Source organism: Heloderma suspectum, chromosome 1 (genome assembly GCF_057233095.1).
Source record: "Heloderma suspectum isolate Gila_16-S chromosome 1, 16-S_ref, whole genome shotgun sequence".
Taxonomy (NCBI): domain Eukaryota; kingdom Metazoa; phylum Chordata; class Lepidosauria; order Squamata; family Helodermatidae; genus Heloderma; species Heloderma suspectum.
The window spans coordinates 22,620,346-22,647,349 of NC_139458.1; the positions used below are offsets into that span (position 1 = coordinate 22,620,346).

Sequence of the window (27,004 nt, forward strand, 5' to 3'; positions counted from 1 at the left end):
TGACAGGCAGACATTCAACAGGAGATGCTTCCCACAACATGTTCTTGCCTATGCTGGGGAAGTCTATAACTCTCCGCCGTTCACGCAGCTGTTCCAAGTCACAGAAAAGCTGCGGGGGACGGGGATGGATGGGAAAGACTCGACTGCTGCACCCCGATATTGCTTTCGTAAAACAACAGGCTTTCCTACACACACACACACAAAACCTAGGCCACGCCTGTGAAGCGCTGCGAACGCTTGAAAGCGCTACACGAAGGTTAAGCAGCGCGTATCCTTCTTAAACAGCAACCTCGGGCAAGGCCAGTGAACTTCCACAGCAACGCGCTTGGCCGGCCCGGGGCGCGGAAAGCACGAATGTGCCGATGGGAATCCCGGCGCTCTGCTTTGCCAGCCCCTCCGGGAAAGGCAGGGGGCGGCATCCGCGACGAGGAAGCGGCTTCTCCCCCTCCCCGAGGACAACTCGGCGGCGCACCTGGCGAATCTGCCGGCCGCTTTCCTCGACTGGCGCTCTCCTTCTCCTTCGCCGCCCCCCCCCCTTTCCCATTCCTGTTGCCCGGATGGTCATGGCCAGCCCGAGCGTTTTCCTAGGAACTACGGCGAGCGGCTAGGGCCAATCCCTTCCGGCTTCTCCTCAGGCCGCTTTCCAGGCCTCCCACTCGGCCGTCCATCCCATCCCGATCCCAGACGCGCGCGAGCAGGCGGAGGGGGGCGGCCCGGCGTGAGCGGCCGGGGCGCAGCCCGGGGAAGGGGCCCGCTCGCTCCCCCGCGAGCCTCGCAGGCCGCCGCTTCGTCCGGAGCCGCGGCAGGGAGCAGAAGCCGCCGGCCTCGCCGCTTCCTCCTCCTCCTCCTCAGCCGTTGCCAGGCGAAGCGAGAGGGCGGGTCCGAAGGGGAGGGACCGGCCCATGGACCAGCCGGGCCTGGCGCCGAGCCTGGAGGAGCTGCCGCCGCTCGGGGAGGCCTCGCGAAATGCGGGCGTAGCGTGGAGGCGACGCTGCCCTCGCCCTCGCCCCCGCCGGGCCCGGGGCCCTTCTTCGTCGCCCGCCGGAGAGCGCTGAGGGAGGAGCGGCCGGCCAGGCGGATGCCGCCGCCGCTGCCCAGAGCCTGAGGCGGCGCCTCTCCCCTCCCTCCCTCCTTTATTCCCTCTCCGGCGGCTCTCCGCCTCGGCCTCTCCCTCCCGCCTGGACGGGCCAGCCGCGCCGCCCGCTCTCCTCACCGCCACCATGTCGGCCAAGGTGCGCCTGAAGAAGCTGGAGCAGCTGCTGGTGGACGGGCCGCGGCGCGACGAGAGCGTCCTGAGCGTGGAGGCGCTGCTGGACCTCCTGGTCGGCCTCTACACCGAGTTCAGCCGCGACTCGCCGCTCCGGAGGGACAGGCTCGTCTCCGACTTCCTCGAGTGGGGTGAGAACCGGGAGCAGCGGCGGGAGCGGGGGAGAGAGAGCGAGGCTGGGATGGAAAGGCGGCTTGACATAACCGGATAAAGGACGCCATCCTGCGCGCACTTAACCTGGGAGTTCAGCCCCATTGAACGCGGGGGGGGGGGGGGGACGACTTACTTCTAAGTAGGCATGCACAGGATTGGGCTCTGAATCTCCTATTGCAGTGAGGGAAGCTCTCGGGTGTGTTTCCCGAATGGAGAGGGGGAGAGAGAGAGAGAGAGGCCGTCTGCTTATGAGAGCCTGAGATTGAGGGGAAGGTAGCCCCAAATAATCCGTGCTGGCGGGTGTATGTGTAGACCTGTCAGCTGAGGTTGAGCAAGGTAGTACTAGTATTTGGGGAGGGGGAATGTCGTGTTGCGAGGTAGTAAGGGGCGGTGGGAAAGGATACTAGGGTGGGAGGTGGGTAGTGTTGCCGGATGAACAGGGGCAGCGTTAATCTTTTGGGGACTGGGATGGGAGAGGGACTGAACTCTGTTTAAAACAATGGTATAGAAGTTATTTATGAATAGACAACAGGGCCTGTATGGTGACTGGGTGGGTGGAAGTGGAAACAATGACTGAGTACGGAGAGCGATTGCTTTTGTGGTGGCTGCAGGGAACCGATCATAGGTATTGGTTGGGAGGGAGTATCACAGCCTATCGATTAGAACTCCATTATGAGACTCCGGGGGTGATGACAACAATGAGGGTAAAGGAAAGGATGTCTAGTGATGATTAGTAAGCAGGGCTTGCATTGAATTATAAAGCCTGGAGCAGGTAAAGGCAAGAAGAGCAGGCATATGATCTAGCGGGGGGATAGTTGTGGGAGCATTTCCTGATTATTAAGTATGGTAACTTATAGGTTTGGAAATGGGATACACATCAGTTAAGGACTAGCAGCACCACTGCGGCTTGGAATGAGCAATGGTAGGTCATGGGGCAGCATTATCCAGGCGATAGTGGGTAGAATATTTTAGCAAAGATGGGTAGATTTTGGTCAGCCATTAAGTAAGGGGGCCCAGTCACTGAGCTGTCTGGTAATGGGCTTTGTCAGTCTGTGTAACATGTAATGAGGTAGGGAAGTTCAGTTAGCATTGGTTGAAGGGTGGGGTGGGGTGGAGTAGGGAGAGCATTGACTCATGAAGGGAAGCAGCAAGGATGTTGAAGAAAGATAATGTTGCTTATACAAGATCAGAGCAGGAACATTGCTGGCTTGTGGAGGGCTGGAATTGCCCAGATCTGAAACAATAGGTTTTGGCCCAAGCAGGAGCAAGGACTGACCCAGTCCATCATCACAGAACGAGAAGATGAGCAAAGCCTAGTAAGGATGTAAGTTAGCATGTTTGTGAAAATATAGCACATTGGCAGCAGTTTCGGCATATGATGTATTGGGATTAATTAATACTTCAGGCTATTCCATAGCACAGGCAGCAATATCTGCACTGAGTACTTATTTGTTACATTTATATCCTGCCTTTCCCTCCAAGAAGCCCATGGCAGCGTACATGATCCTCCTCCACTCCATTTTATCCTCACAGCACCTTTGTGAGGTAGGTTAGGCTGAGAGCTGGAAACAGGCCCAAAGTCACCCAGTGAGTTTCATGGCCAAGTGGGGACTTGAATCTAGGCTTCCCCAGTCCAACACTCCAACCACTACACCACACTGGTGGTGAAGAACAGGCATAAGACTTTTTACATTAGTGGCTGTGGGAAGGAGCTGTTCACTTTCTGAAGGTGACAGTCTGAACTGTCACCCTGGACAATAATGTAGGTGTGGAGGGGAGAATAACCTGATTCTATCATATCAGAGTCAGGTGGGCTGTTGGGAGAGATCTAGGGTGAGTTGAGGACTAGAGCTTCATATTGTTAGCCTAAGTGAAGGAGTTTTTCCTCCCACACATCCTAGATAAGAATGAAAATCAGATCCATTCTTCTCCCTTTTGGAGAGAAGAATGGATCTAATTGCTGATTACAACATGAGTTGGTTTCGTAATTTGGGATCATAAGAACCCTGCTGGATCAGATCAAAGTCCTATGCAGCATTCTGTTTCCTGCTGTGGCCAACTAAATACCTGTAGGAAATCCAAAAGCAGGACACAAGGGCAATAGCTCTCTCCAGCTGCTGATAGTGGAGGTAGCATATAGCCATCATGTTTAATAGCCATTAATAGCCTTAGCCTCCATGAATTTGTCTAATCTCCTTTTAAATCTATCTAAGTTGGGGGCCGTAGCTACGTCATATGGTAGTGAATTCCATACTTTAACTATGCATTCTGTGAAGTACTTTCTTTTTTCTGTTCTGAATCTCCCACCATTCAGCTTCATTGGACAAACTTGGGGTCTGGCATTATATGAGAGGGAGAAAGACATCTCTCTATCCACTTTCTTCACACCATGCATAATTTTATGGCCATTTGTTTTATAGAATAAAACCCTCCTTACTTGTCTCTTTTCCTAAACCAAATATCCCCAAATATAACCTTTCCTTTCCTTACAGGGGAGTTGCTGATCATTTTGGTGACTCTTTTCTTCTCCTTTTGCCCCTATTTGGCAGGGATAGCATTTGGGCCCTGGGAGTTAAACAGTTGTACCTAATGGGCTTCTTGATTTAGAGTTTGAGACAGCTGTTAGAGTAGTACTTGGCCTAGATTTCACCGTGGTTTCATTACTGGATAATGCAATATATTCAAGAGTTCTTCTCTCTCATACCTAGTTCATCATCACTTGGGATGGGCTGAGAACATAGTGGAAATGGCAGCAGCTTCCAAGCATCTTGTCCTTAGTGCTGGTCTAAGTCTTAATGTAAGCAGAAGAAAGAACCTATGAGTCCCTGGATATATGCAGTATTCCAAGGAAAGCTACAATCTGGTGACATTTTTTCACTCTTCAAGAGCTTCACAGGATGGAATTTCATGTTTACCTCATGGTGGCTACTTTGTATCTGGTTTTGATATCTTGTGGACCTAACTGTGTGCAGGCTGGTTGTCTGCAATTTTAGGCCACAAGGTGAGCTGACACCATGATAAGTGATTTGCTGGATTTCTGAACAAGTCTGGGAGCATGGTAATAGACTTTCTACATATCTGGAGGCTCAAGATGGGAGGGGCTATGGCTCAGTGGTAGAGCAAGTGCTTTGCATTTAGAAGGTCCCAGGTTCAATCCTGGCTTCTCCAGGTAAGTCTGGAAAAACTTCTGACTGAAACCCTTTAGAGCTGCTGCCAGTCGGTGTCAGCAGTACTGAGCTAGATGGAGCAATGGTCTTACTCTGGGTAAGACAGCTTCCTGTATTCCTAAGATGGCAGACTCTCCAAGTGGGAAGAGTTTCCATGCAGTCACATGGCAAGTAACTTCTTCTGCCATGTCTTCAGTTGACCTGCCTGGATGCAAAGATGAGCCTGTCTGTCCATTAAGATTAGTGGTGGGGGTGGGGAGAAGCAATTTGAAGGGCCCTTCATTGGGATATCACACTGGGTGGGAATTTGAAACGGGGGTGTTGTAAGCCAATTCTACAGGATATTCTACTTCTGCGATGCTGTGGCCTAAACCTGCAAAAGTTATGGAAATTAAGCAAAATGGTTTTGCTTTCAGATTAGCACATTTCCAGGTTTTGATACTTTGTGTTTCAATTCCCTTTTTTAAAATCACTAACACTGTTTAGAGTGTGTGAGAGTAGATGGGAAGGGGCATGGAATGCAGATAAATAAAAATATTTGTAGAAAATATGGCACCAACATATCCTTGGCTTGGTGCCAGGCTAAGCTTAGCCTGAAATGCCAAGTTAATCCCATGACCTTTTTTAGCTTGTTCTACCTGGAATGGGTGGAGGAGAGGAAAGGAAAAGCAGCCACTCAAGTTCTACTCTTTCAACAGTATTGGTGTCTTGTTCTGTCAGATTTGTTTTAGGGACATGTTTGTGAACAAATATCCAAAGGAATAAGTCAGTTCTGGACAATGTTTTGTGATAACTTTTAAATTCAAAGAAACCAAACAGAATATACAAGAATTCTATTTTGTGGTAACTTCATAGTTTTAAGCACACTGACAATAAAAAGCATGCCGCAATTAAACAGGTTGACATAGTAAAAAGAGCTCAGTTAATTTAAAAAAATGCTCCTTGAAAGGGTCACAACCCTGTAATGAGTGTGGAAATATACGTTGGTTAGCATACTGTTGTCAAATGCTGGACATCACTATTTCTGATTCTGGAAATACTTTCTGTAAAATAGATTTGTCCAAAATAAAATTGAAATGGTTTTGGAGTTGGTTGGTTTGTTTTTAACAGGATTTAATGCAAAGGACAACTAACTTCTACAGAGTAAAAAGTGGTTGGAAGTGGAAATCACATTTAGGAATATCGGTATACATACTGCCTCTTTTTAAAAATTAACCACCCACCCACCCACGGTGATGGTTGTGATTTGGCTTCTTTGTTGGAAATCTTTTAAAAAGTAGCATAACTTCCTTAGGAAGAGCTGCATGTGAATGTGGGTAGTGAAATACATTTGCTTACTCTTAGTAATACTTAGTAGTGCACTAAAATGTGAGAACAGCTGGCTCTCAATTTCTGTAGGGACCATTGCTCTTTGTTATACATTAACTAACTAAGAGAATTTACTTCCTGGAGTCATCTATTGACGTCGATAATAAGATTGCAAACTGAATAATTAAACACTGTCCAACATCTGCTTTAGAAACCAACAGCATTGATTAGTTGTTTTGTGGCAGATGCATGGTATACCTTCATCAAAGTAGATTCTCTCTTTACATTTGTATAAGCCAGTTGATGTGGAGTTGCATAAAGATATAATTTGTACTGCTTTTACAGACCATTGTTATGTGCTGGTTGAAAGAGGAAATTGTCAGGTAAACCAGAGGTGAATGCTTCTGGGTTCTGATCCCAGTAGAGTCTTGGCCCAGTTTGGATATCAAGGTCTCGGCTTAATAAGATGAGATATGCATGATGTTCAGGCATCCACATGCAAAACACTTTTCCCCTCTCTTTGTAGAGGTGGTGAAACAAGTCAGGAACCACAGTCGATCATAGCTTTCCATTACTTCTGAACTGCGAAACTATGGTTAATGGCTTCCAAACAAGCTGAGAAATGGAAGCCAAATTTAAAGCATGGCTTCATATTCAGTCTTGTTTGGAAGACCCAGTTCAGATGTCATGGGAAGCTATGATCAACTGTGGTTCCTGGCTTGTTTCACCACTTCGACAAAGGGAAAAATGAAACAGCTGCATGCAGGTGTCTAAAGCTCATGCACATCTTCGTTTAAGCCAAGATCTTGGTTGTCCAAATGTGGCCATAGCATGACTGACGAATGTTATAAAAATGGCTTACAGCCGCTACTTTTAAAAGTAGTTATCACAGTTAAAAAAGCATTAGTGAAAAACTTTGTAACTTTGTGAAAGGAAAGCAAACTATTTTTATTTCACGTATGGCCTGTCTCATCCTAGGGACTTGAATCAGCAAAACTAATTACATTGATTAAATTCTCATCTTGCCTCATCCTATCCTTGGCCACTCAATGCCAGTTAAAAAAAACAAACTTGTTCATAGTGCTTTTATTATGTGGTGGATAAGGGCTGGCATGCTGGTCAATTGACTGGACAAATATTGTCAGCTGACTACCTTTTTGACTGCAAACAAATATTCTGTGAAGCTAAGAATGCCACTATGTAACTTAATTTTTTTAAATCATTATGGTGCCGTTTGTTAGCAAGGACAGGAATTAGGACTCTTTGTCCTGTCCCCACCTGCAGCAATCAGGAACAAATCTCGCAGCATAACAGAGTTTCTCCTACTTGCCACCTCTTGTGGGTATCTCTGAACATGAACATAAGGAATCATGTTCGCTGCCTAGGACCATCCATGACTCTTATTGTGCTTGCTGCAAGAACCAAGAGTATCCCCTCTCTGTGATCTGGGCTGGTTGCCTTCTCTGTAAAGCTCCTGTGAGGGGTTGAACATGGGTCTAGAAAGACAGCAGGTGCTGAAAGAATTGGGGGTGCTGGTTTAAGTATCTTGGTTCTAATGAAGTTAAAAATATATGACCCATATTGGCCCGGTGAATGGACCTAATTGCTCTTGACCTCTCAGTTGCCAAACCATAGTTGTGGACTATTTTATTCATTTGTTTAAAATATTAGCCTTTCAAAACGGATTTTAAGGTGCCTATTTTCATTGTTATAATTTCATTATAATGGCTTCAAGGTCACCCTATTAAAACTGGTGACAGAATCCTGTGACTGCGGGCAAAACGTTGCTGCTGTGCCAGCCCTTAGATTGTTACAAACTCTTAGGCTTTGTATTGTAGCAAGCATCCAATGATTTGTAGGTCTTGGTGCTTAGTATTCCTGCTTTGAGGTTAATATTTACATTTTGTGATCACAATGTTATATCAGTGAGGAGGGGTATGTGTTCGTCTGTTCATCCAGCCTGGTCCTATTGGTATGGGTAATATTGGGCTTAGTATCATCACAAAGTTACACATAGACACACACACACACACACACACTTTTGATCTTGCCACACCCTGTCTCTGTCTGCATATGGTTTGTGCAAAGTTTTTCACAAAGTAGATGTCCTGGTGTGTAATTAACAGTGTCCTGAATTGTTGCATTGGTACAACACCCTGATTTAGGTCTGAAGTGGTGCAGTGACCCGTGTAGTGACCCTTCCACCTAATTCTGTCCGCTTTTGCCTTGTAGTATCAGACTGAAAGTATTTTTAAATAATAGAAATGCATGTGTGAACCACCATCTGGTGCTATAGTGGTCGTATAACTGGATATGTTTAAAATCAGTTAGAAAAAAAATACGTTTCAGACCATTTTCCTAATACCTAAACAAGAACTTCTTTTAAGAAAGGCTGAAGTTATTTCTGTCTTGAGACTTCCATTAGGCCACTTGTGCTAATAAAGAACGCAACAAGGAAATGCTGAGTTGTTGAACATCCTGAAGTTTGTCAATGTGCTACTTTGCAACTAGTGATGTGGGGGGGGGGGTTTAGAAAATTTTGAATTGGAAAATTAGGCTAATTTGCACAGGGTAATTTGGAAAAAAAATCAGTTTGCATCAGGTAGTGATCTAATTTAGCATTTTTTATTTTACTATTTGTATTTGGTAAACAAAGCTTTTTAAAAAGCCAATGTTAATTTTTCGTCTCAGTACTGCACAGGTATTTGATCTGAAATATTTCAGCGAGAAAAACGAATCACATAATTCACTTAATGTGATTTAAATGTTATATTAAGTAGATTTTTTAATGGAATGCTTGTAAAAATGTAGCATGTATTTACCTTGCATTATTTAAATTTAAGAAAAATAAAACAAAGCTACTGAAAACTGTTGAAACTAATGTTAGCAACCCAAAGAACTATGCATGATGTGCTGACAACAACTCATTTACAACTTTGAAACCACTGAGCTTGCCTAATATTGTATGTGCAATTGGCATCCATTCATTGTTACTAACAAGCTTCTGGAATTGAACATTTTCTGTAGAAAAATCACTAGAGTTTTTCTGCCCCACATCACTGTTTGCAGCTATTGATGACAGGCTTCATATTCTGACAAAATGCCTTCTGTCACTTAAGAAATGAATTTTAGACAACCTATTTACTTTGTCTTAAGGTACAAATGTATGCAACCTAAATTGCTCTCTGGCAGTATGAGTAAATAGTTGAACATTAATTCACATGTTAATGCCAATGTTTGCTGTTGTGTGTTCGTGGTATGCTACTTCAACATTACCTTTTTGCCAAGATACTTCAGATGGGGAAAGGCCATAGTCCCGTGGAAGAGTGCACACTTCACATTTAGGTTTCAGGTTCAATCCTTGATATGTTACAGCTAAAGGAGTCTCAAGAAGCAGGGTTGAGAAGGACCTCTGCCTGAGACTTTGGAAAACTGCTACTAGTTCTCCCAATAAACAATAGTAGGCTAAATGATCTAATTTAATATAGGGCAACCGCATATGTTAGACATGTGACTGAAATGTGGAGGCAACAGGTATTTTCCATCAGTTTAGAGAAACAGAATGCTAATATTTATTTATTTATTTATTTATTTCAATATTTCTAACCCACCCTATATTAATTGATCTGAGGGTGGAACATAATAGGCCAGTTCACATGTAAGCAACCATTGTTTAACCCATCGGCTGTCAGGGATAAGCGGGAGAGAGCAGACGTGCTGCCTACAGTGTGCCAGCCACTTCTTCTTTTAATTAACAACCTACAGTTGGCCCATTTGTAGGTTTTTGACTGTGACATGTGAACCCAGAGCACTATGTTGTTTAGGGGCTAAACAACCCCTAAACAGCAGTTAACCCAACAACAAGCCTTAAACAGCTTTTATTGTCCCATCTTAGCTTAAAGTGTGTTAAGGTTCTGTGTCGCTCTGGAATTTTCATCAGTTTAACTTGCTCAGAACAAAATAAAATAGATTATATGTGTAATTCAGAGTGGATTGATTTAAAACAAGTTTTCAACTTGTATGTTCTCTGAACAAGCATACTAATTAGCTGATTTAAAAATTAGAATAATAGAATAGTAGGGTTGGAAGGGGCCTATAAGACCATCGAGTCCAACCCCCTGCTCAATGCAGGAAAATAGCTGTTTTAAATGAAGCCTTTAGAGCCTACGTAGGAATATAATCTAAACCTCTGGTCATATAACCCAGTTGTCCTTTTAATTGCCCTTACAGAAATGATATCTGCTTAGATTAATAATTTTAAAATTTAAGGATTTCACTGTGGCTTCATATACACATGTAAAGGACACTAAGGGCCAGTGTGCTGCGGTGTGGGTGAATATTTTGAATATTCAGCACCTGGCTGCACCTTATTGTGTCATGTGAATCTAGGCAGCAGGGGCTGTGAGAGGGTTAAACAATGATCATATAACCCATGGTCTGTTGTTGGGTTATGTGAGGGTTGTTTAACCCTCACACAACTCCTGCCTCCCGGGTTCTCATGACATGACAGGCCATGGCCAGGCGTTGAATATTCAAATCCCGCCCAGCATGCTCTGCAGCCCACTGTGGCTTAAATAAGCTATGGTGGGCTATTTTGATCATGCAAACTGGGTCGTAGCATGATCACTTTCTTGAAGACTAAATGCCCAGATCTTTCTAGAACCAATGGCTCATCGATCCTGTATAGAAGTTGGAAATAATAGTGTCCATACTGTTTGGTTAAGTCTAGATGTTGACCTGGTGTTGAATGGGGTACGGCTACCCTTGAAAGACCAGGTCCGCAGCCTGGGGGTCATTTTGGACTCCCAGCTGTCCATGGAGGCTCAGGTGTCAGCTGTGAGCCGGACAGCGCTGTATCAACTCCATCTGATACGGCGGCTGCGCCCCTTCCTTCCCGACCATCTGCTCCCATCGGTAGTACATGCCCTGGTCTCCTCTCGTTTAGACTACTGTAATGCGCTCTACGTGGGGTTACCCTTGAAGACGGTTCGGAAGCTGCAGCTGGTACAGAACGCAGCAGCTCGCCTGATTAAAGGCAGCCGCCAGCGAGATCACATCACTCCAGTGCTGAAGGAGTTGCACTGGTTACCAGTTGTTTTCCGGGCCAAATTCAAGGTGTTGGTTTTGACCTTTAAAACCCTATATGGTTCCGGCCCAGCCTATCTTAAGGAGCGCCTCCAGCAGCACCAGACAGGCCGCTTAACAAGATCAGCCTCGGATGGCCTTCTCTCTGTCCCATCAGCCAGGACAGCTAGACTGGTGGGGACGAGGGAGAGGGCCTTTTCTGTGGTGGCCCCCACTCTGTGGAACTCCCTCCCTAGGGAACTCCGTCATGCCCCCTCTTTAATGAGCTTCCGTCGTGCATTAAAAACATGGTTGTTCAGGCAGGCATTTGGGGTGGGTTAGGGTATTTTAAAAAAAATGTTTATGGTAAAATTTTATTGTTTTAAATTGTTTTATGGTGGGTTGTACATCGCCCAGAGTGGCTGGGTGACCAGTCAGATGGGCGATTAATAAATTTAATAAATAAATAAATATTTATATAGTTTGTCATATGTTTTCATAATTTGTACAACTGCAAATAAATGATCTGCAGTCATTCTGATAGCGCTTGACTCAAATCATATTTTTTTCCCTTTTAATTGAGTATGCTTGACAGAGAGTTGTGGGTTCAGTGTTAAGAAATAATGAGTGTAAATACATTCAGTTATTTTAAACTAGGTTATTTTTAAAGGGACACTTAATATGACTGAAATTAAAACAAAAATCTCATTTGAACTTTTGACAAACGTTTATCCATCCTGTTTATAATCTATTGAAACATCGCTTATGTTTTGTTTTTTGTTTTGTTTTCATTACAGGTTTTTCATTCTCCTGATTTCTCACTCTTTGGCTGTTCTATAATTATGCTCTTTCCCTCTCTTTTGTCTATCAAATCTGCATCCTTTTAGCCATTTCCGTTCATTGTATTCTGTATCTTCACTTCTGTGTGCTGCCCATTGTCTCCTCTGCTATGTCCCTCAAGTCTTTCCTTGTATTTAAATCTTCAAATGAACGTAGTATCTAAAAGATTGCAAACATTAATAAACCTGCTCCTGGTTATGAGGAGCTGCTATGCTACTTAAAGGCAAGGTAGGACATGTGAGTAACAATTTATTTATTTTTATTTTATTTATTTCATTTCTATACCGCCCAATAGCCGAAGCTCTCTGGGCGGTTCACAAAAACTAAAACCAAACAACACACAATAAAACAATTTAAAATATATAGAACATTAAAACCACAATATAACAATACAACCACAATAAAACCTAGCAGCAGTACAGGAGTTTAAAATACAGATTTAAAACAGCAAAGATAAAAATTTAGAAAGCTAAAATGCCTGGGAAAATAAAAAGGTCTTCACCTGGCGCCGAAAGGAGTACAATGTAGGCGCCAGGCGAACCTCACTAGGGAGCTCATTCCAGAGCTGGGGTGCCAGAGCAGAAAAAGCCCTCCTCCTAGTAGCTACCCGCCTCACTTCCTTTGGCAGGGGCTCACGGAGAAGGGCCGCTGATGATGATCTTAAGGTCCGGGCAGGCACATATGGGAGGAGGCGATCCTTCAGGTAACCTGGCCCCAAGCCGTTAAGGGCTTTGAATGTTAACACCAGCACTTTGAATCGGGCCCGGAAATGGACCGGCAGCCAGTGCAGCTGGAAAAGTACTGGCGTAATATGAGCTCGCAGGCCAGTCCCTGTTAACAATCTTGCTGCCCTATTTTGGACCAGCTGAAGTTTCCGGACCGTTTTCAAAGGCAGCCCCACGTATAACGCATTGCAGTAATCCAGACGAGAAGTTATCAGAGCATGGATAACTGTAGCTAGGCTATCTCTGTCCAGATAAGGGCGTAGTTGGTATACCAGCCTAAGCTGATAAAAAGTGCTCCGTGCCACTGAGTTCACCTGTGCCTGAAGTGACAGTTCTGGATCCAAGAGCACCCCCAAACTACGAACCTGATCCTTTAGGGGGAGTGCAACCCCCTCCAGAACAGGTTGATTATCACCTAGCCGGGCAGACGAACCACCCACTAACAGTACCTCCGTCTTGTCTGGATTGAGTTTCAGTTTATTAGCCCTCATCCAGTCCATTACCGTGCCCAGGCACTGGTTCAGAACAGCCACTGCCTCACCTGGTTTTGATGAGAAGGAGAGGTAGAGCTGGGTGTCATCCGCATATTGATGGCACCTCAGCCCACACCTCCGGATAACCTCCCCCAGAGGTTTCATGTAGATGTTAAACAGCATGGGGGATAGAATAGAGCCCTGTGGAACCCCATGGCACAATTGCCATGGCACAGAGCAATAATCCCCCAGCACCACCTTCTGGAATCGCCATCCAAGTAGGAGCGGAACCACTGTAGTGCAGTGCCTCCAACTCCCAACCCAGACAACCTATCCAGAAGGATACCATGGTCGATGGTATCGAAAGCCGCTGAGAGGTCCAGGAGAATCAACAGGGTCGCACTCCCCCTGTCCCTCTCCTGGCAGAGGTCATCCCACAGGGCGACCAAGGCAGTTTCCGTTCCAAAACAAGGCCTGAAGCCCGATTGAAATGGATCTAGATAATCCGTTTCATTCCAGAGTGCCTGGAGCTGTCCTACAACCACCCGCTCAAGCACCTTGCCCAGGAAGGGGATGTTGGCCACTGGCCTATAATTGTTAACATCCTCTGGGTCCAGGTTAGGCTTTTTCAGGAGTGGTCTAATTACTGCCTCTTTTAAAGCAGTAGGTACCACTCCCTCTCTCAAGGAGGAATTTACAGCCTCCTGGACCCAGCCGGACAACCCCTCCTTGTTTGATTTAATAAGCCATGAAGGGCAAGGGTCAAGCACACAAGTGGTCGATCGGACTTGGCCAAGCACCTTGTCCGCATCCTCAGGCCTCAGTAACTGAAACTCATCCAATAAAACTGGACCAGATGGTGCTCTGAACGCCTCTACCAATGGAACTACATTAATGGTGGTGTCCAATTCATGACGAATCTGAGCGACCTTATCCTCAAAGTGCCGCGCAAACCCGTCACAGCATGCTACCGAGGGTTCCACCGTCTCTCTCCCTGGCCCAGAATGTAACAGGCCGCGAACCACTCGGAAAATCTCCGCCGGACGACACTGAGAAGATGCAATGCTGTTGGAAAAGAACTGCCTCTTTGCCACCCTCACCGCCACAGAGTAGGCTCGATAGTGGGCTCTTACCTGTGTTCGGTCAGACTCAGCACACGTTTTCCTCCACCTGCGTTCTAGCCGTCTCCCTTCTTGCTTCATTGCCCTCAGCTCAGGTGTATACCAAGGAGCTGGCCGGGCTCTGCTCAGAGGGAGAGGGCGCTTGGGCGCGATCGTGTCAACCGCCCGAGTCATCTCTGCATTCCACAGAGCGACCTGGGCTTCGACATGAGCACCAGCCATACCAGCAGGAAAATCCCCCAGAGCCCTCTGGAATCCATCGGAATCCATTAATCTCCGGGGGCGGACCATTTTAATAGGTCCCCCACCCTTGCAGAGGGGAAAGGCCGCCAGAAGTCTAAACCTCAGCAGGAAGTGATCTGACCATGACAAAGGGACAGATGTTAATTCCTCCACTTTCAGATCACCATCCACCTGCCCAGTCGAGAAAACCAGATCAAGCGTGTGTCCTTTTATATGCGTTGGGCCAATGACATGTTGGGACAGCCCCATGGTTGTCATGGCGGCCATGAAGTCCTGAGCCGCCCCAGATACAGCGGCCTCGGCATGGAAGTTGAGATCCCCCAGGACCATCATCCTGGGGGTCCTCAACACCAAGTCCGAGACCACCTCCATCAGCTCAGGCAGGGAGTCCGATGGGCAGCGGTGTGGGCGGTACACCAACAGAATCCCTAATCTGTCCCGGGTACCCAACACAAGGTACAGACACTCAAGATCTGCACTCGAATGAGCAGGAAGCCTGGAGAGGGAGATTGAATTCCTATAGACCACGGCAACCCCCCCCTCCCCGACCCTCAAGTCGGTGTTGGCGCTGCACTGAGTACCCAGGAGGGCACAGCTGGGAGAGAGTGACCCCTCCCAGTTCCCCCACCCAGTTCTCAGTAATACATGCCAGGTCAGCCCCCTCATCCACAATCAAATCATGGATGAGGGAGGTCTTATTTTGGGCCGACCTGGCATTCAGCAGCAGCACCACCAGACCCGAGGGCAGACTGGTAAGGCTGCCAGGAACCATCAGGTTGGGGGAAGAACCAGAAGAGGGGACAGCTGTAAGGTGTCTAGCCCCTCTTCTCCTCAGCTGGCCTGTTAATCCCCCAACGCCGTACCTCCCCCTGCCCGTGACCACAGTTATGGTGACACCTCCCCCACCTCCTGAGTTGCCCAATAGTCCTCCCAGGCACATATTAAAATATTAAGATATAAAATACACAACAGTTTAAAAGAATATAAAAAAGATAAAAGAGAACAGCAACTAAGAAGGAGCAGATAGTCCACGTTTGCCCCTTCCCCTGGTCTTTAAAGCTGCTGCCCTCTGCTGCTGCTGCTATTTGCTGCTGGTGTTGTGGCTGCTGGTGTCTCTGGAGAGGCAGGTGGGTAGATCTTCAGGTCCTACGCGACTCCAAGTGCGACACCGAGGCACTGCCTTAAGTACCTGTGGGCGGGGGCAGAAGCAGGCTCAGGATCCACCTGGTGCAGCTGCTGGCTGGTCCTCCTTCCCCAGGCTCCTTCAATCACAATCAAAATGTGAGATGCAGGATTGTAGTAATTAACACAGGGACGTAAATTATCATGGTTCACCCCATAATAGTTGGACATCTTTACATCATCCCATGAGTTTGACTCCTGCCTTCTTGTATATTCATCCATGTAGTACCAGAAGTATTATTCCCTTTGGCCAAAGACTTGTATGCAATGTACTAGATCAGCCTTCCCCAACCTGGCAGCCTCCAGATGTTTTAGACCACAACTCTGAGCATCCCTATCCATTGGCCATGCTGGTTGGAGCTCATGAGAGTTGAAGTCAAAAACATTTGGAGGGCACCAGGTTGTGGAAGGTTGTACTAGATCTATGCAATATTAGTGACTATTGAGGAATGTTTATACCTTTCCTAGGCTATATCTTTTAGGATTTGTATCTGATCTTGATGTGAGATGATGGTAAGAGTTTAATCGTTCATGAGGTGCTCCTTAAAGTTTGATGTAGAATACAAAGGACAGTCAAGTGATTAAGGAGTTGGGACAGCATTGAAGGTTGTTATTTGGTGGTTCCTATGTGACTCTTTGTTGTCTTACGTGTTTCAGGACCAAGTGTAACTATTAGATGTAAATAGAAATGTAACTATTACCTTGTTTAGGTCAGTGGTCCAGTGATTCAAGTGACTACGACGTTTGCCCCATCACATTTATGCAGTTAGGAAGTCATGACCCTTTAGCAAGGAATGTGGTACTTAGATCCACACCTGTCTTCTACCACTTTTAGCTAAGTGCCTGCAACCTGGTATCTCTGCACTGATATAGGCACTGGTATAAGACAGGAGTGGGCATCTTGTAGGCCAAAAACAATTGGAGGGTCACAACTTCCATCATCCTTCAACATTGGCTGAGCTGGCTAGGGTTGGTGGGGGTTGTATGTCAAAGCATCTGGAGGGCCACACATTTCCTGGGGTTGGACTCGATGGTCTGTAGGCCCCTTCCAACCCTACTATTCTATGATTCCCACCCCTGGTATAAGAGATTATGTGAAGGAGCGCTGCAAAATATTTTCTGAAGCATAGGAGCATTCTAACCTTGGCTAAAAGGAGATATTTGAGAACTTGCCCCAGTTCTTTCTTCATGCTTTTCAGCAATCAGACTCCGTGTGTGTGTGTGTGCGCGTGCACGCATCTGCCTGTGTGCACATACGTGTGTACACACACATGTGTTTTATAGCTACCACAGCTGAACTTCTTTGGAACTTCTTAAGACAAATAGAACATCTTGGTTTATGTTAGACTTCCATTGGCTCGAAATTCAATGGCTTAACTATACCTCTACATTACTTTCAAAATTATGTTAGTATGTTTTGGAAGTTAATCTTAACTCTTCTACAGCAAAATCATTTTTATTCCCTTTTTTTTGTTTGTTTAATCCATTTCTTAGCTGCCTTTCAAGACTTCCCAAGGCATCTTACAGCATAAAAACAATATAAATATATTAATAAAATCATATTAAATAATTTTAAATAAAACCAGTTTCAGTAAAATACACTTTCAAAATATCTATCAGCAGCAAATAATGTAAAAAGCTTTCAATTAAAAGCCAGGGACAATACAAGAGTTTTAAAAATGCTCTTAAAAGAGCCCACAGATGGGGCCTGCCATATTTCTCTCATGAAGGATTTTCGTAGGGGCTATCACTGAGAGAGCTCTATCTCTAATGCCTGCCAGCCTTACTGGTCTTGGTGGCAGGCCTGCAAACAGGACCTCCAAAGATGGTCTTAAAACAAGGGCAGGCCCATATGGGTATAGGCAGCCCTTCAAATAAGATGGACCCAAACTGTTTAGGACTGTAAAGGTCAAAACCACCTTGGACCAGGAAACACACTGGTAGCCAGTGCAGCTAGTACAGATTGTTGTAAAATGATCTAACTGCCTAGTCCCAATGAGGACTTGTGTGGCTGCATTCTTTACCAGCTGAAATTTCCGAGTCGCCTTCAAAGGTAGCCCCACATAGAGTGCATTACACTCTGGATGTAATAGGGCATGCATAACTGAGGCTAGGTCCACTTTCTGTAGGTAGCATCACAGATGTACCATCCAAAGTTGGTAAAAACACTCCAGGCTATTGCTGCCACATATGCTTTCACAGTCCGCAACAAGTCCAGAAGGACCCCCAAAGCTGTGATCTTCGTTCTTAAGGGGAATGTAACCCTGTTTAATCCTAGTTGAATCCCTACATCCACATAAGCAGAATTTCCCACAAAGTACTTCTGCTGTGTCTGGATTTAGCTTCAGTTTGTTCACTCTCATCCATCCCCAAACCATCTCCAAGCGCCTATTCAGAACTTTCACAGCCTCCCTGGGATTAATAGGTAGAAAACAGATGTAGAGACGTGTGTCATCCACATATTGATGACCCTGCAGCCCAAACCACTGGATAACTTTCCTCAACAGTTTCATGTAGATTTAAATAGCATTGGGGACAAGATAGAGGCTTGTGATACCCCACAGGCCAAGGGACATGGGGGCAGAGCAGAAGTCTTCCCAGTGTCACCTTCTGAGACTGACCAACCAGGTAGGATCAGAACCACCATACGTTCAGAACCACCTGTGCCCCACAAACCCAACTCCCTCCCTAGGGAACTCCGCCATGCCCCCTCTTTAATGAGCTTCCGCCGCACATTAAAAACGTGGTAGTTCAGGCAGGCATTTGGGGTGGGTTAGGGTATTTTTTATGATGTTTTTAATGTAGAATTTTATTGTTTTAACTATTTTATTGTTGTACATCGCCCAGAGTTGCTGGGTGACTAGCCAGATGGGCGATTAATAAATTTAATAAATAAACAAACAAACAAACTATCAAAGACTGATTGCTAAAGGGGCTCTTGTAATGGCATAGATAAATAAATGGCACATTTTAGAAATAGACAAACAGGAGTTAATTATTATTTCCAGAAATGGTTTTATTGGAATTATTGGTTTTATTGGAATTAATAAATGGAATTATTGAAATTGTTCCCCTGACATATCTGATTTATGATGAAATACTGAATTACCTGCTGTTTATGGTGATAGATAGACCATTGGAACCCAGTTTGGCTAATCATGTCCAGATCAGAAAGACACTCTCTTGCATGGAGACAAAATTCCTTGTATAAATCATTAGTACAGATTTTGAAACCTTTTAGGTCTCTCAGGAATTTCCATCCTATACTAAGAATTAATATTAAGTAATGTTATATTTCCTGAAATTCATATTATTGAAGTAATTTCTTAGCCTTATTCTTACAGGTATTGGTTTGCGATCATAATCTTCCTTTTAATTACAAAATACCTGGAACCACCAAAATAATATAAGAATTCCTATTCTGCAGAATTGTTCTGCCCAAAAATGGGCAAATCAACATTTTCTGTATAATAAAGTTTTGAATTTCAACGGCAAGCTATACCACAAAACAACTATGTACATTTTGCTATAAAACCATAGAGCTAACTATATGTTAGAATATCCTACTGATGATGCCTGACCTGTCTAAAATACTGATCTGGTTCGCATATAACAATAACCCATGTGTTGTTTAAACCATGGGTTGGTGGTGAGCAGCAGTGAGCAAGTGCCCTGTCTCTTGCATGCTCGTCACTTACACTTTCAATTAACCCATGGGTGCCCCAACAACAAACCATTGGTTAACTCTGGATTGTTTAACCCCAAACAACGCAGTGTTTCCAGATTCAGCAGTGACAACGACTGGGTTGTTAATTGAAAGTGGAAGCATCGAGCGTGAAGGAGGCAGTGCGAACTGGGTCACTGTCTTTAGATGCCTCCCTCCTACATGAATTCCCCCTATCTTTCCTTTTCAGTGTTGGCCAAGGTAAAGTACTTTGTCTGAACCAGAGCATATGCTATCTATGCTTCATGTAAACCAGGTTTTGAAGCTGAATTACAAAATCCTGGTTAAGGTTAACCATGTTTAGCATTAACCTCTTATGCTGACACCATCGTTAATACTGAAAGGATAGGGTGGGAGAGAGAGAGTACACGTCTGGGAGAAGGGAGTGCTTCTGATCTCTTAACGATGATTGGGAGATGTAATCATGGTTGAGAGATTGGGAGACTTCTGTTCTGCACCTTAATTGGTCCTATAACTTATCTAAAAAATCAAAGCAAAATAAAAGAATGTTGTTCAAATCACCCTATCTTCACCATAACTCCACCTAGATTGCCTTTGCTCACAACCCACTCTTTTGTTTTATCTGAATAGAATCTACACTGCTGCTGTGGGGTGCTAAAAGGGTCAAGTAAGCTAAATTTGATTCATGGACTGTGGCCCATGGTGGGGAGAGGGATCCTGGGGGATGAAAATGGACCCAGACCTCCCAGACTTGCCCCCTGGTGTTGATCATAAGCCCTCCGGGCATGGATTGTTTTATTTCTGTATTTAGTATAATGTCTAGCACAGTGTTGCCACCTGATATTAGGGAAGGGTGAGAATGTTCAGGAGTTTTAAAATAAGAACTTACCAAAATTTGTCATTTCTTTTTTCATAAAGGAGACTGAAATAATTTGAGATTTTAAAAATAATTGAATGTGGGAGAAAGTGAACCTGACAGATTTGTTCATCCCTTGTTGTTTATTCGTTCAGTCTCTTCCAACTCTTCGTGACTTCCTGGACCAGCCCACGCCAGAGCTTCCTGTCGTCCGTCGCCACCCCCAGCTCCCCCAAGGTCAAGTCCGTCACCTCCAGAATATCATCCATCCATCTTGCCCTTAGTCGGTCCCTCTTCCTTTTGCCTTCCACTTTCCCTAGCATCAGCATCTTCTCCAGGGTATCCTGTCTTCTCATTATGTGGCCAGAGTACTTCAGCTTTGCCTTTGATATCATTCCCTCAAGTGAGCAGTCTGGCTTTATTCCCTGGAGTATGGACTGGTTTGATCTTCTTGCAGTCCAAGGCACTCTCAGAATTTTCCTCCAACACCACAGTTCAAACGTGTCTATCTTCCTTCCCTCAGCCTTCCTTATGGTCAAGCCATAGGTTACTATGGGGAGTACCGCTGCTTTAACTATGCAGACCTTTGTTGTCAGTGTGATGTCTCTGCTCTTAACTATTTTATCAAGATTTGTCATTGCTGTCCTCCCAAGAAGTAAACGTCTTCTGATTTCCTGGCTGCGGTCAGCGTCTGCAGTAATCTTTGCGCCTAGAAAGACAAACTCTGTCACTGCCTCCACGTTTTCTCCCTCTATTTGCCAGTTGTCAATCAAGCCGGTTGCCATAATCTTGGTGTTTTTTTTTTAGGTTTAACTGCAACCCAGCTTTTGCATTTTCTTCTTTCACCTTCGTCATAAGGTTCCTCAGCTCCTCCTGGCTTTCAGCCATCAAAGTGGTATCATCTGCATATCTGAGATTGTTAATGTTTCTTCCAGCGACGTCGCATGATGTGTTCTGCATACAAGTTGAATAGGTAGGGTGAGAGTATACAACCCTGCCGTACTCCTTTCCCAATCTTTAACCAGTCCGTTGTTCTGTGGTCTGTTTTTTACCATTGCTAAAAAGGTAAAGGTGTCCCCAGCCAGTCGTGTCCGACTCTAGGGTGTGGTGCTCATCTCCATTTCTAAGCCGAAGAGCCAGCGCTGTCCGAAGACGCTTCTGTGGTCATGTGGCCGGCATGACTGAACACCGAGGTGCACGGAACGCTGTTACCTTTCCCGCCGAAGTGGTACCTCTTTATCTACTTGCAATTTCTTGCTTTCGAACTGCTAGGTTGGCAGAAGCTGGGACTGAAGACGGGAGCTCACTCCGTCACACAGCACTCTGGTCTCGAACTGCTGTCCTACCAACCAGTCTGCAGTTCAGCGTCTTAACCACTAAGCCACCGCGGCCCTTACCGTTGCTACTTGGTCATTATACAGATTCCTCAGGAGGCAGACAAGATGACTTGGTATCCCCATACCACCAAGAAGTTGCCACAATTTGTTATGATCCACACAGTCAAAGGCTTTAGAATAGTCTATGAAACAGAAATAGATATTTTTCTGAAATTCCCTGGGTTTCTCCATTATCCAGCAGATATTGGCAATTTGGTCTCTAGTTCCTCTGCCTTTTCTAAACCCAGCTTGTACATCTGGCAATTCACGTTCCATGAGTTGCTGGAGTCTGCCTTGCAAGATCTTGAGCATTACCTTACTGGCATGTGAAATAAGTGCCACTGTTTGATAGTTTGAACATTCTTTGGTGCTTCCCTTTTTTGGTATGGGGATATAAGTGGATCTTTTCCAATCTGTTGGCCATTCTTGTGTTTTCCAAATTTGCTGGTATATGGCATGCATCACCTTCACAGCATCATCTTGCAAGATTTTAAACAGTTCAGCTGGGATACCGTCATCTCCTGCTGCCTTGTTATTAGCAATGCTTCTTAAGGCCCATTCAACCTCACTCTTCAGGATGTCTGGCTCCAGCTCACTGACCACACCATCAAATCTATCCCCGATATTATTATCCTTCCTATACAGATCTTCCGTATATTCTTGCCACTGTTTCTTGATCTCTTCTGCTTCTGTTAGGTCCTTGCCATCTTTGTTTTTGATCATACCCATTTTTGCCTGGAATTTACCTCCAGTGTTCCTAATTTTCTGGAAGTGGTCTCTTGTCCTTCCCATTCTATTACCTTCTTCCACTTCCGCACATTGCTTGTTTTAAAATAATTCCATGTCTCTTCTGGCTAACCTCTGGAATTTTGCATTTAATTGGGCATATCTCCCCCTTTCACTGTTGCCTTTTGCTTTCCTTCTTTCTTGGGCTACTTCCAGTGTCTCAACAGACAGCCATCTTGCCTTCTTGGTTTTCTTTTTCTTTGGGATGTTTTTTGTTGCCGCCTCCTGAACAATGTTGCGAACTTCTGTCCATAGTTCTTCCAGGACCCTATCTACTAAATGTAGTCCCTTCAATCTGTTCTTCACCTCCACTGCATCTTCATTAGGAGTATTAGTGAGCTCATATCTAACTGCTATGTGGGTCTTCCCTATTCTCTTTAGTTTGATTCTAAATTGTGTAATAAGAAGTTCGTGATCTGAACTACAGTCAGCTCCAGGTCTTGTTTTTACTGCCTGTATAGATGTCTGCCACCTTTGGCTACAAAGGATGTAGTCAATCTGATTTCGATGTCGACCATCTGGTGAAGTCCATGTATAAAGTCATCATTGTTGGAAGAGAGTGTTTGTTATGCACAGTGAGTTGTCTTGGCAAAATTCTATCAGCCTATGTCCCGCTTCATTTTGTTCTCCCAGACCATGCTTGCCTGTAATTCCAGGTGTCATTTGCAAATATGCAAATAACAAATATGCTTGTTCTTGGTAAATAATGTAGCTTTTCCACCCATCCTCATATAAAAAGGGTTCTCATCTATTCAGGCACCCAAATATTTAGACACACACAGTCAACTGTTTCATTAACTGCAGGTGTCATTTGACTACCCACCTAACATTCCAGTCTCCTGTAATGAAAATAACATCTCTTTTTGGCGTATTATCCAGTAGGTGCTGCAGATCCTCATAGAACTGATCTACTTCTGCTTCTTCAGCATCTGTGGTTGGGGCATATATTTGGATCACAGAGAGCTTCGGCTATTGGGCGGTATAGAAATGAAATAAATAAAAATAAATAAATATCACTGTGATGTTAAATGGCTTACCCTGAATTCGAATTGAGATCCTTCTGTCATTTTTTGGATTGTATCCAAGCACTGCTTTAGTCACTTTATTATTAATTATGAAGGCTACGCCATTTCTTCTGTGGTCCTCTTGTCCACAGTAGTAGATCTGGTGGTCATCTGATGTGAAGTGGCCCATTCCAGTCCATTTCGGTTCACTGACACCCAAAATGTCTATATTTAATCTTGACATCTCCCCAATAACCACATCCAATTTGCCCTGGCTCATAGATCTTACATTCCGGGTTCCTATGGTGTGTTGATCTTTAGAACATCGGATTCGTCGTTCGCCACCAGCACCGTTGGCCGCTAGCCGTCCTTTCGGCTTTGAGCTAGCTGTGTCATCACATCTGGGGTTAGTTGAACTAATCCTCTGTTCCTCCCCAGTAGCATTTTGACCATCTTCCGACCTGGGAGCCCCATCTTCCGATGGTATACCAACATACCTCTGGCTGTACTGATCCATTTAGTTTTCACGGCAAGAATAATGGGGTGGGTTGCCGTTTCCTTCCCCAGGGATCGTATTTAGTCTGACCTCTCTGCCATGACCTTCCCGTCTTGGGTGTCCCTTCACGGTTTAGCTCATGGCGTCATTGAGGTGCTCAAGCTCCAGCACCACGACAAGGTAACGATGTCCTTTGTTCATCCCTGCTTGATATAAATTAGATCAAGAGCTGGTGTAACATAGTGGCTTAAGAGCGTGAGCCAGGACATCGCTGATATGCTTAGAGGCTCTTGAGCCAAAATGGATTCTTGAGCCAAAGTGTTGGGGTAATGTCAATGAAAATACAAAGCACAACTACACGTGTAACAGAGAGCCTTTGTAGCAATTAGGCTAGTGCCACCAGTATCTTAAATTAATACCTGATAAAGTACCTCAGGATATTAAGCCATAAATCCACAATATAATTACCCCAAACAAACCTTTCAATTTTAAAGGATATGTGAAAGATTTTTACAGACAACATAGTTCCATTATATACTGTTAATGTTATTGTTATTGTTGAATATGTATAAATACTTAAGTAAAAAGTAGGTAATGCAATGAGATAAACAGAGGAGGAAATAATTCTTATGACTAAATTAACACCAAGAAGAGCATATGAGCATATATCTTGTATGTGACATGTCAGTTTTCTTATGTACAATGAGATGTTCTTATGTAGGCTGTATTTCTGTAATGTAACAAATTTCTTCAAAATATCCTGGGTTGGATCCACTGGACTGAAATCAAGTATAGGCTCCCACTGGAGGTAGGGGTGTACATTTTTGTCCTCAATGACCGCCCCCCCCCCACACACACACACTGCTCCAGAGGGTCTCCGATCCTCCAGAGCAACTTTTCAGGGGATTGTAGGGGAAACGAGGAATTAGTGAAAATTGCCTTCCTGCTTCTCCAGCAGGAGCATCCTGAGAGTAGAATTCTGCTCACAAGAACTTTGGATCTAACCCACTGTTAATAAATGGGTTTATTTCTGTTTGGGGGAAGGTTGTGCCAAAGTGGTCACTGCTTCCAGTTGGTTCCTCAGTACTGACATTTCGCACTGGGTTCTGGGTAGCACCACTTACAATTAAATCCAGGGTCGTCCTCTGGTCGGTTCCATGACCAGCTGTTCTAAGGCACAGTCATTTAGGGCATGGAGAGATTTAACCTCTCTGTCATGACTAGAACATGTATTTTTCCAGTCAGTGGATATATTCAAGGTTTTCGTTGGAACTGGGGATTTTAAAGGAAGTGTTGTAGTCTAATTCCAGGTTTGCGTAAGTCTGTGTAATCATTTTTTGAGATCACAGATGGAATGGGTGCACTATAATCTGTTTTATTGGAACTTGCAGGAAATACTTGTTGCAGTGCTCTGCTCCTTGTCTTCTCTTGTTTGTGTGCAGAGCAAGGGCATAAAATAGCGGGAAGTGTTTGTTGCAGTGCTCTGCTTCTTGGGCGACATCCAGTGTTGTGTGAGCAGACAATTACTTCAACTTTGTGTCACTTGCACAAATTCTGGGTTTTGAGAACAATTTCATACTATGTTCATGCTTGAAGTTTCAGAAGATCTATCTATTCAAACTGGGCAGTGTTTCCTTGTCAGATGTAGGGCTGGACAAGTCTGACTGTTCCAGTTTCTACAACTTTCAAACATTTATTTATTTATTTGTCTGTCTGTCTATACCACCCAATAGCTGAAGCTCTCTCAGCGGTTCACAAAAATTAAAACCAAAGAGCACACAATAAAACAATATAAAATATATAAAACATAAAACCACAGTATAACAATACAACCAGAATAAAACCCAGCAGCTTTAAAAACCTTTTTAAAGCACAAGTTCTTTCCATCCCATTTCCACATCACTTTGCAACTTTTTTGTTAAAAAAAACACCTCTGCACAAAAATTCAGTCATTTTTGCGCGCAAGTCTCCCAGTGTGCACATTTTTGTACACAATTTTCTGATTGGAGAACTGCATTATAATATTTAGAGAAGTGCAAAAACTGAGGGATAATAGCAGTCCAGTTTGCATATTAGTTTGAGAAATGTGAATTAGGTCGTTTTGTGCAAAGTGCAAACCAAATTGATTCTCCCCCATCCTGACTCAGATGGCTAAATGCAATTATTTTGTTTGTTTACCTTCAGGTTGCAGTTATTTGAGAACAGTAAACCTGTTCCTTGGCATTTTTTCTGTTGTGGATATTTTAATAAATGAATTCAATTTTCTAATACTGTAAATCTGTAAATTGCACACACTTTCACTTAGCGAGGGCTGTTAACTCTTGAGGTGGGTTTTAATACCTGCAAAATATATGTTAAAGTGAAAGCACTGAGGAGAAATGCGCCATAATTCTACCCTTTAGGTCTCTGGGGTGGCAGCAGAAATGCTCATCTGGTGAAGACTAAAGTGGGTGACAGCTGGTAGAAGATAATAGATTATTTCTTGGGGAGGGAAAGAGTGAAAGTGCCCTGCTTTTAACTTTAGCTTCCTCCCTCTCAAGCTCCTGTAAACCTTGTGGACTGGTTTTTAAGAGGGAAAGACATGAAAAATGATACAATTTTCACTTTAAAGCATCTTTAGTAGCAAATATGTTTTACTGCATATTGCAACTAGAAAGAGAAATTTTACTGCATATTGCAACTAGAAAGAGAAATCCTCATTGAATTCATGCTACTCTTGAAATATTTATTGTCCAGGAATACTTTCTTTTGTCTAGAACTAAGCCCTCTATCACTGACTATAAAGGTTAAGATAATGTTAATGAAGCGTGTTTGGAAATATAGCTGCTTCATGTCCTCTTATACAAAGCTGAAACTGGACAGTTTTCTTTGTGATAAATGTGTAGCTAGCTTATTGGGGAAGCTTTCCAAGAAAAGCGCAATTGAAGTAAGATGAGATCACACATTAACCTATAGCCCTTGCACTTGAAACCTGACAATACCATTACTGGAAGTGAGATCAGTAAATTTTTTGTAACATCTTCAGCATTTGTGTTCCAGTGGGTATTTAGAATACCAAAGGGTACTTGGTTCTGAAAAGTCCACATGGACATATTTTTAAGCTACTACCTGGGAGACGGCAACAAATAAAGAATTCGGGTGGAAATTCATAAGACAAATGGTATGCATCCAGTCTATTGCTAGCACCCCCCGTCAAAAAAAACCTTGAATATTTTTTTTCCAAAGATGAATACAAAATACTCCTTTTTCATGTATTTT

The 27,004-nt window shown here is 44.2% G+C and overlaps 1 protein-coding gene across 10 annotated transcripts in view; it reads left to right on the top strand.

Moving 5' to 3' along the window:
* The first annotated feature begins 533 nt into the window (after positions 1–533).
* The window catches only part of CDC42BPB (CDC42 binding protein kinase beta), a 162,822-nt gene continuing 136,351 nt past the window's right edge, over positions 534–27,004 (top strand). For all 10 annotated transcript variants that reach the window (XM_084838161.1, XM_084838171.1, XM_084838179.1 and 7 more), the window contains exon 1: positions 534–1,398. In XM_084838161.1, the coding sequence (XP_084694287.1) occupies positions 1,221–1,398 (178 nt within the window). In that variant the 5' untranslated portion in view covers positions 534–1,220. The remainder of the gene's footprint in view (positions 1,399–27,004) is intronic.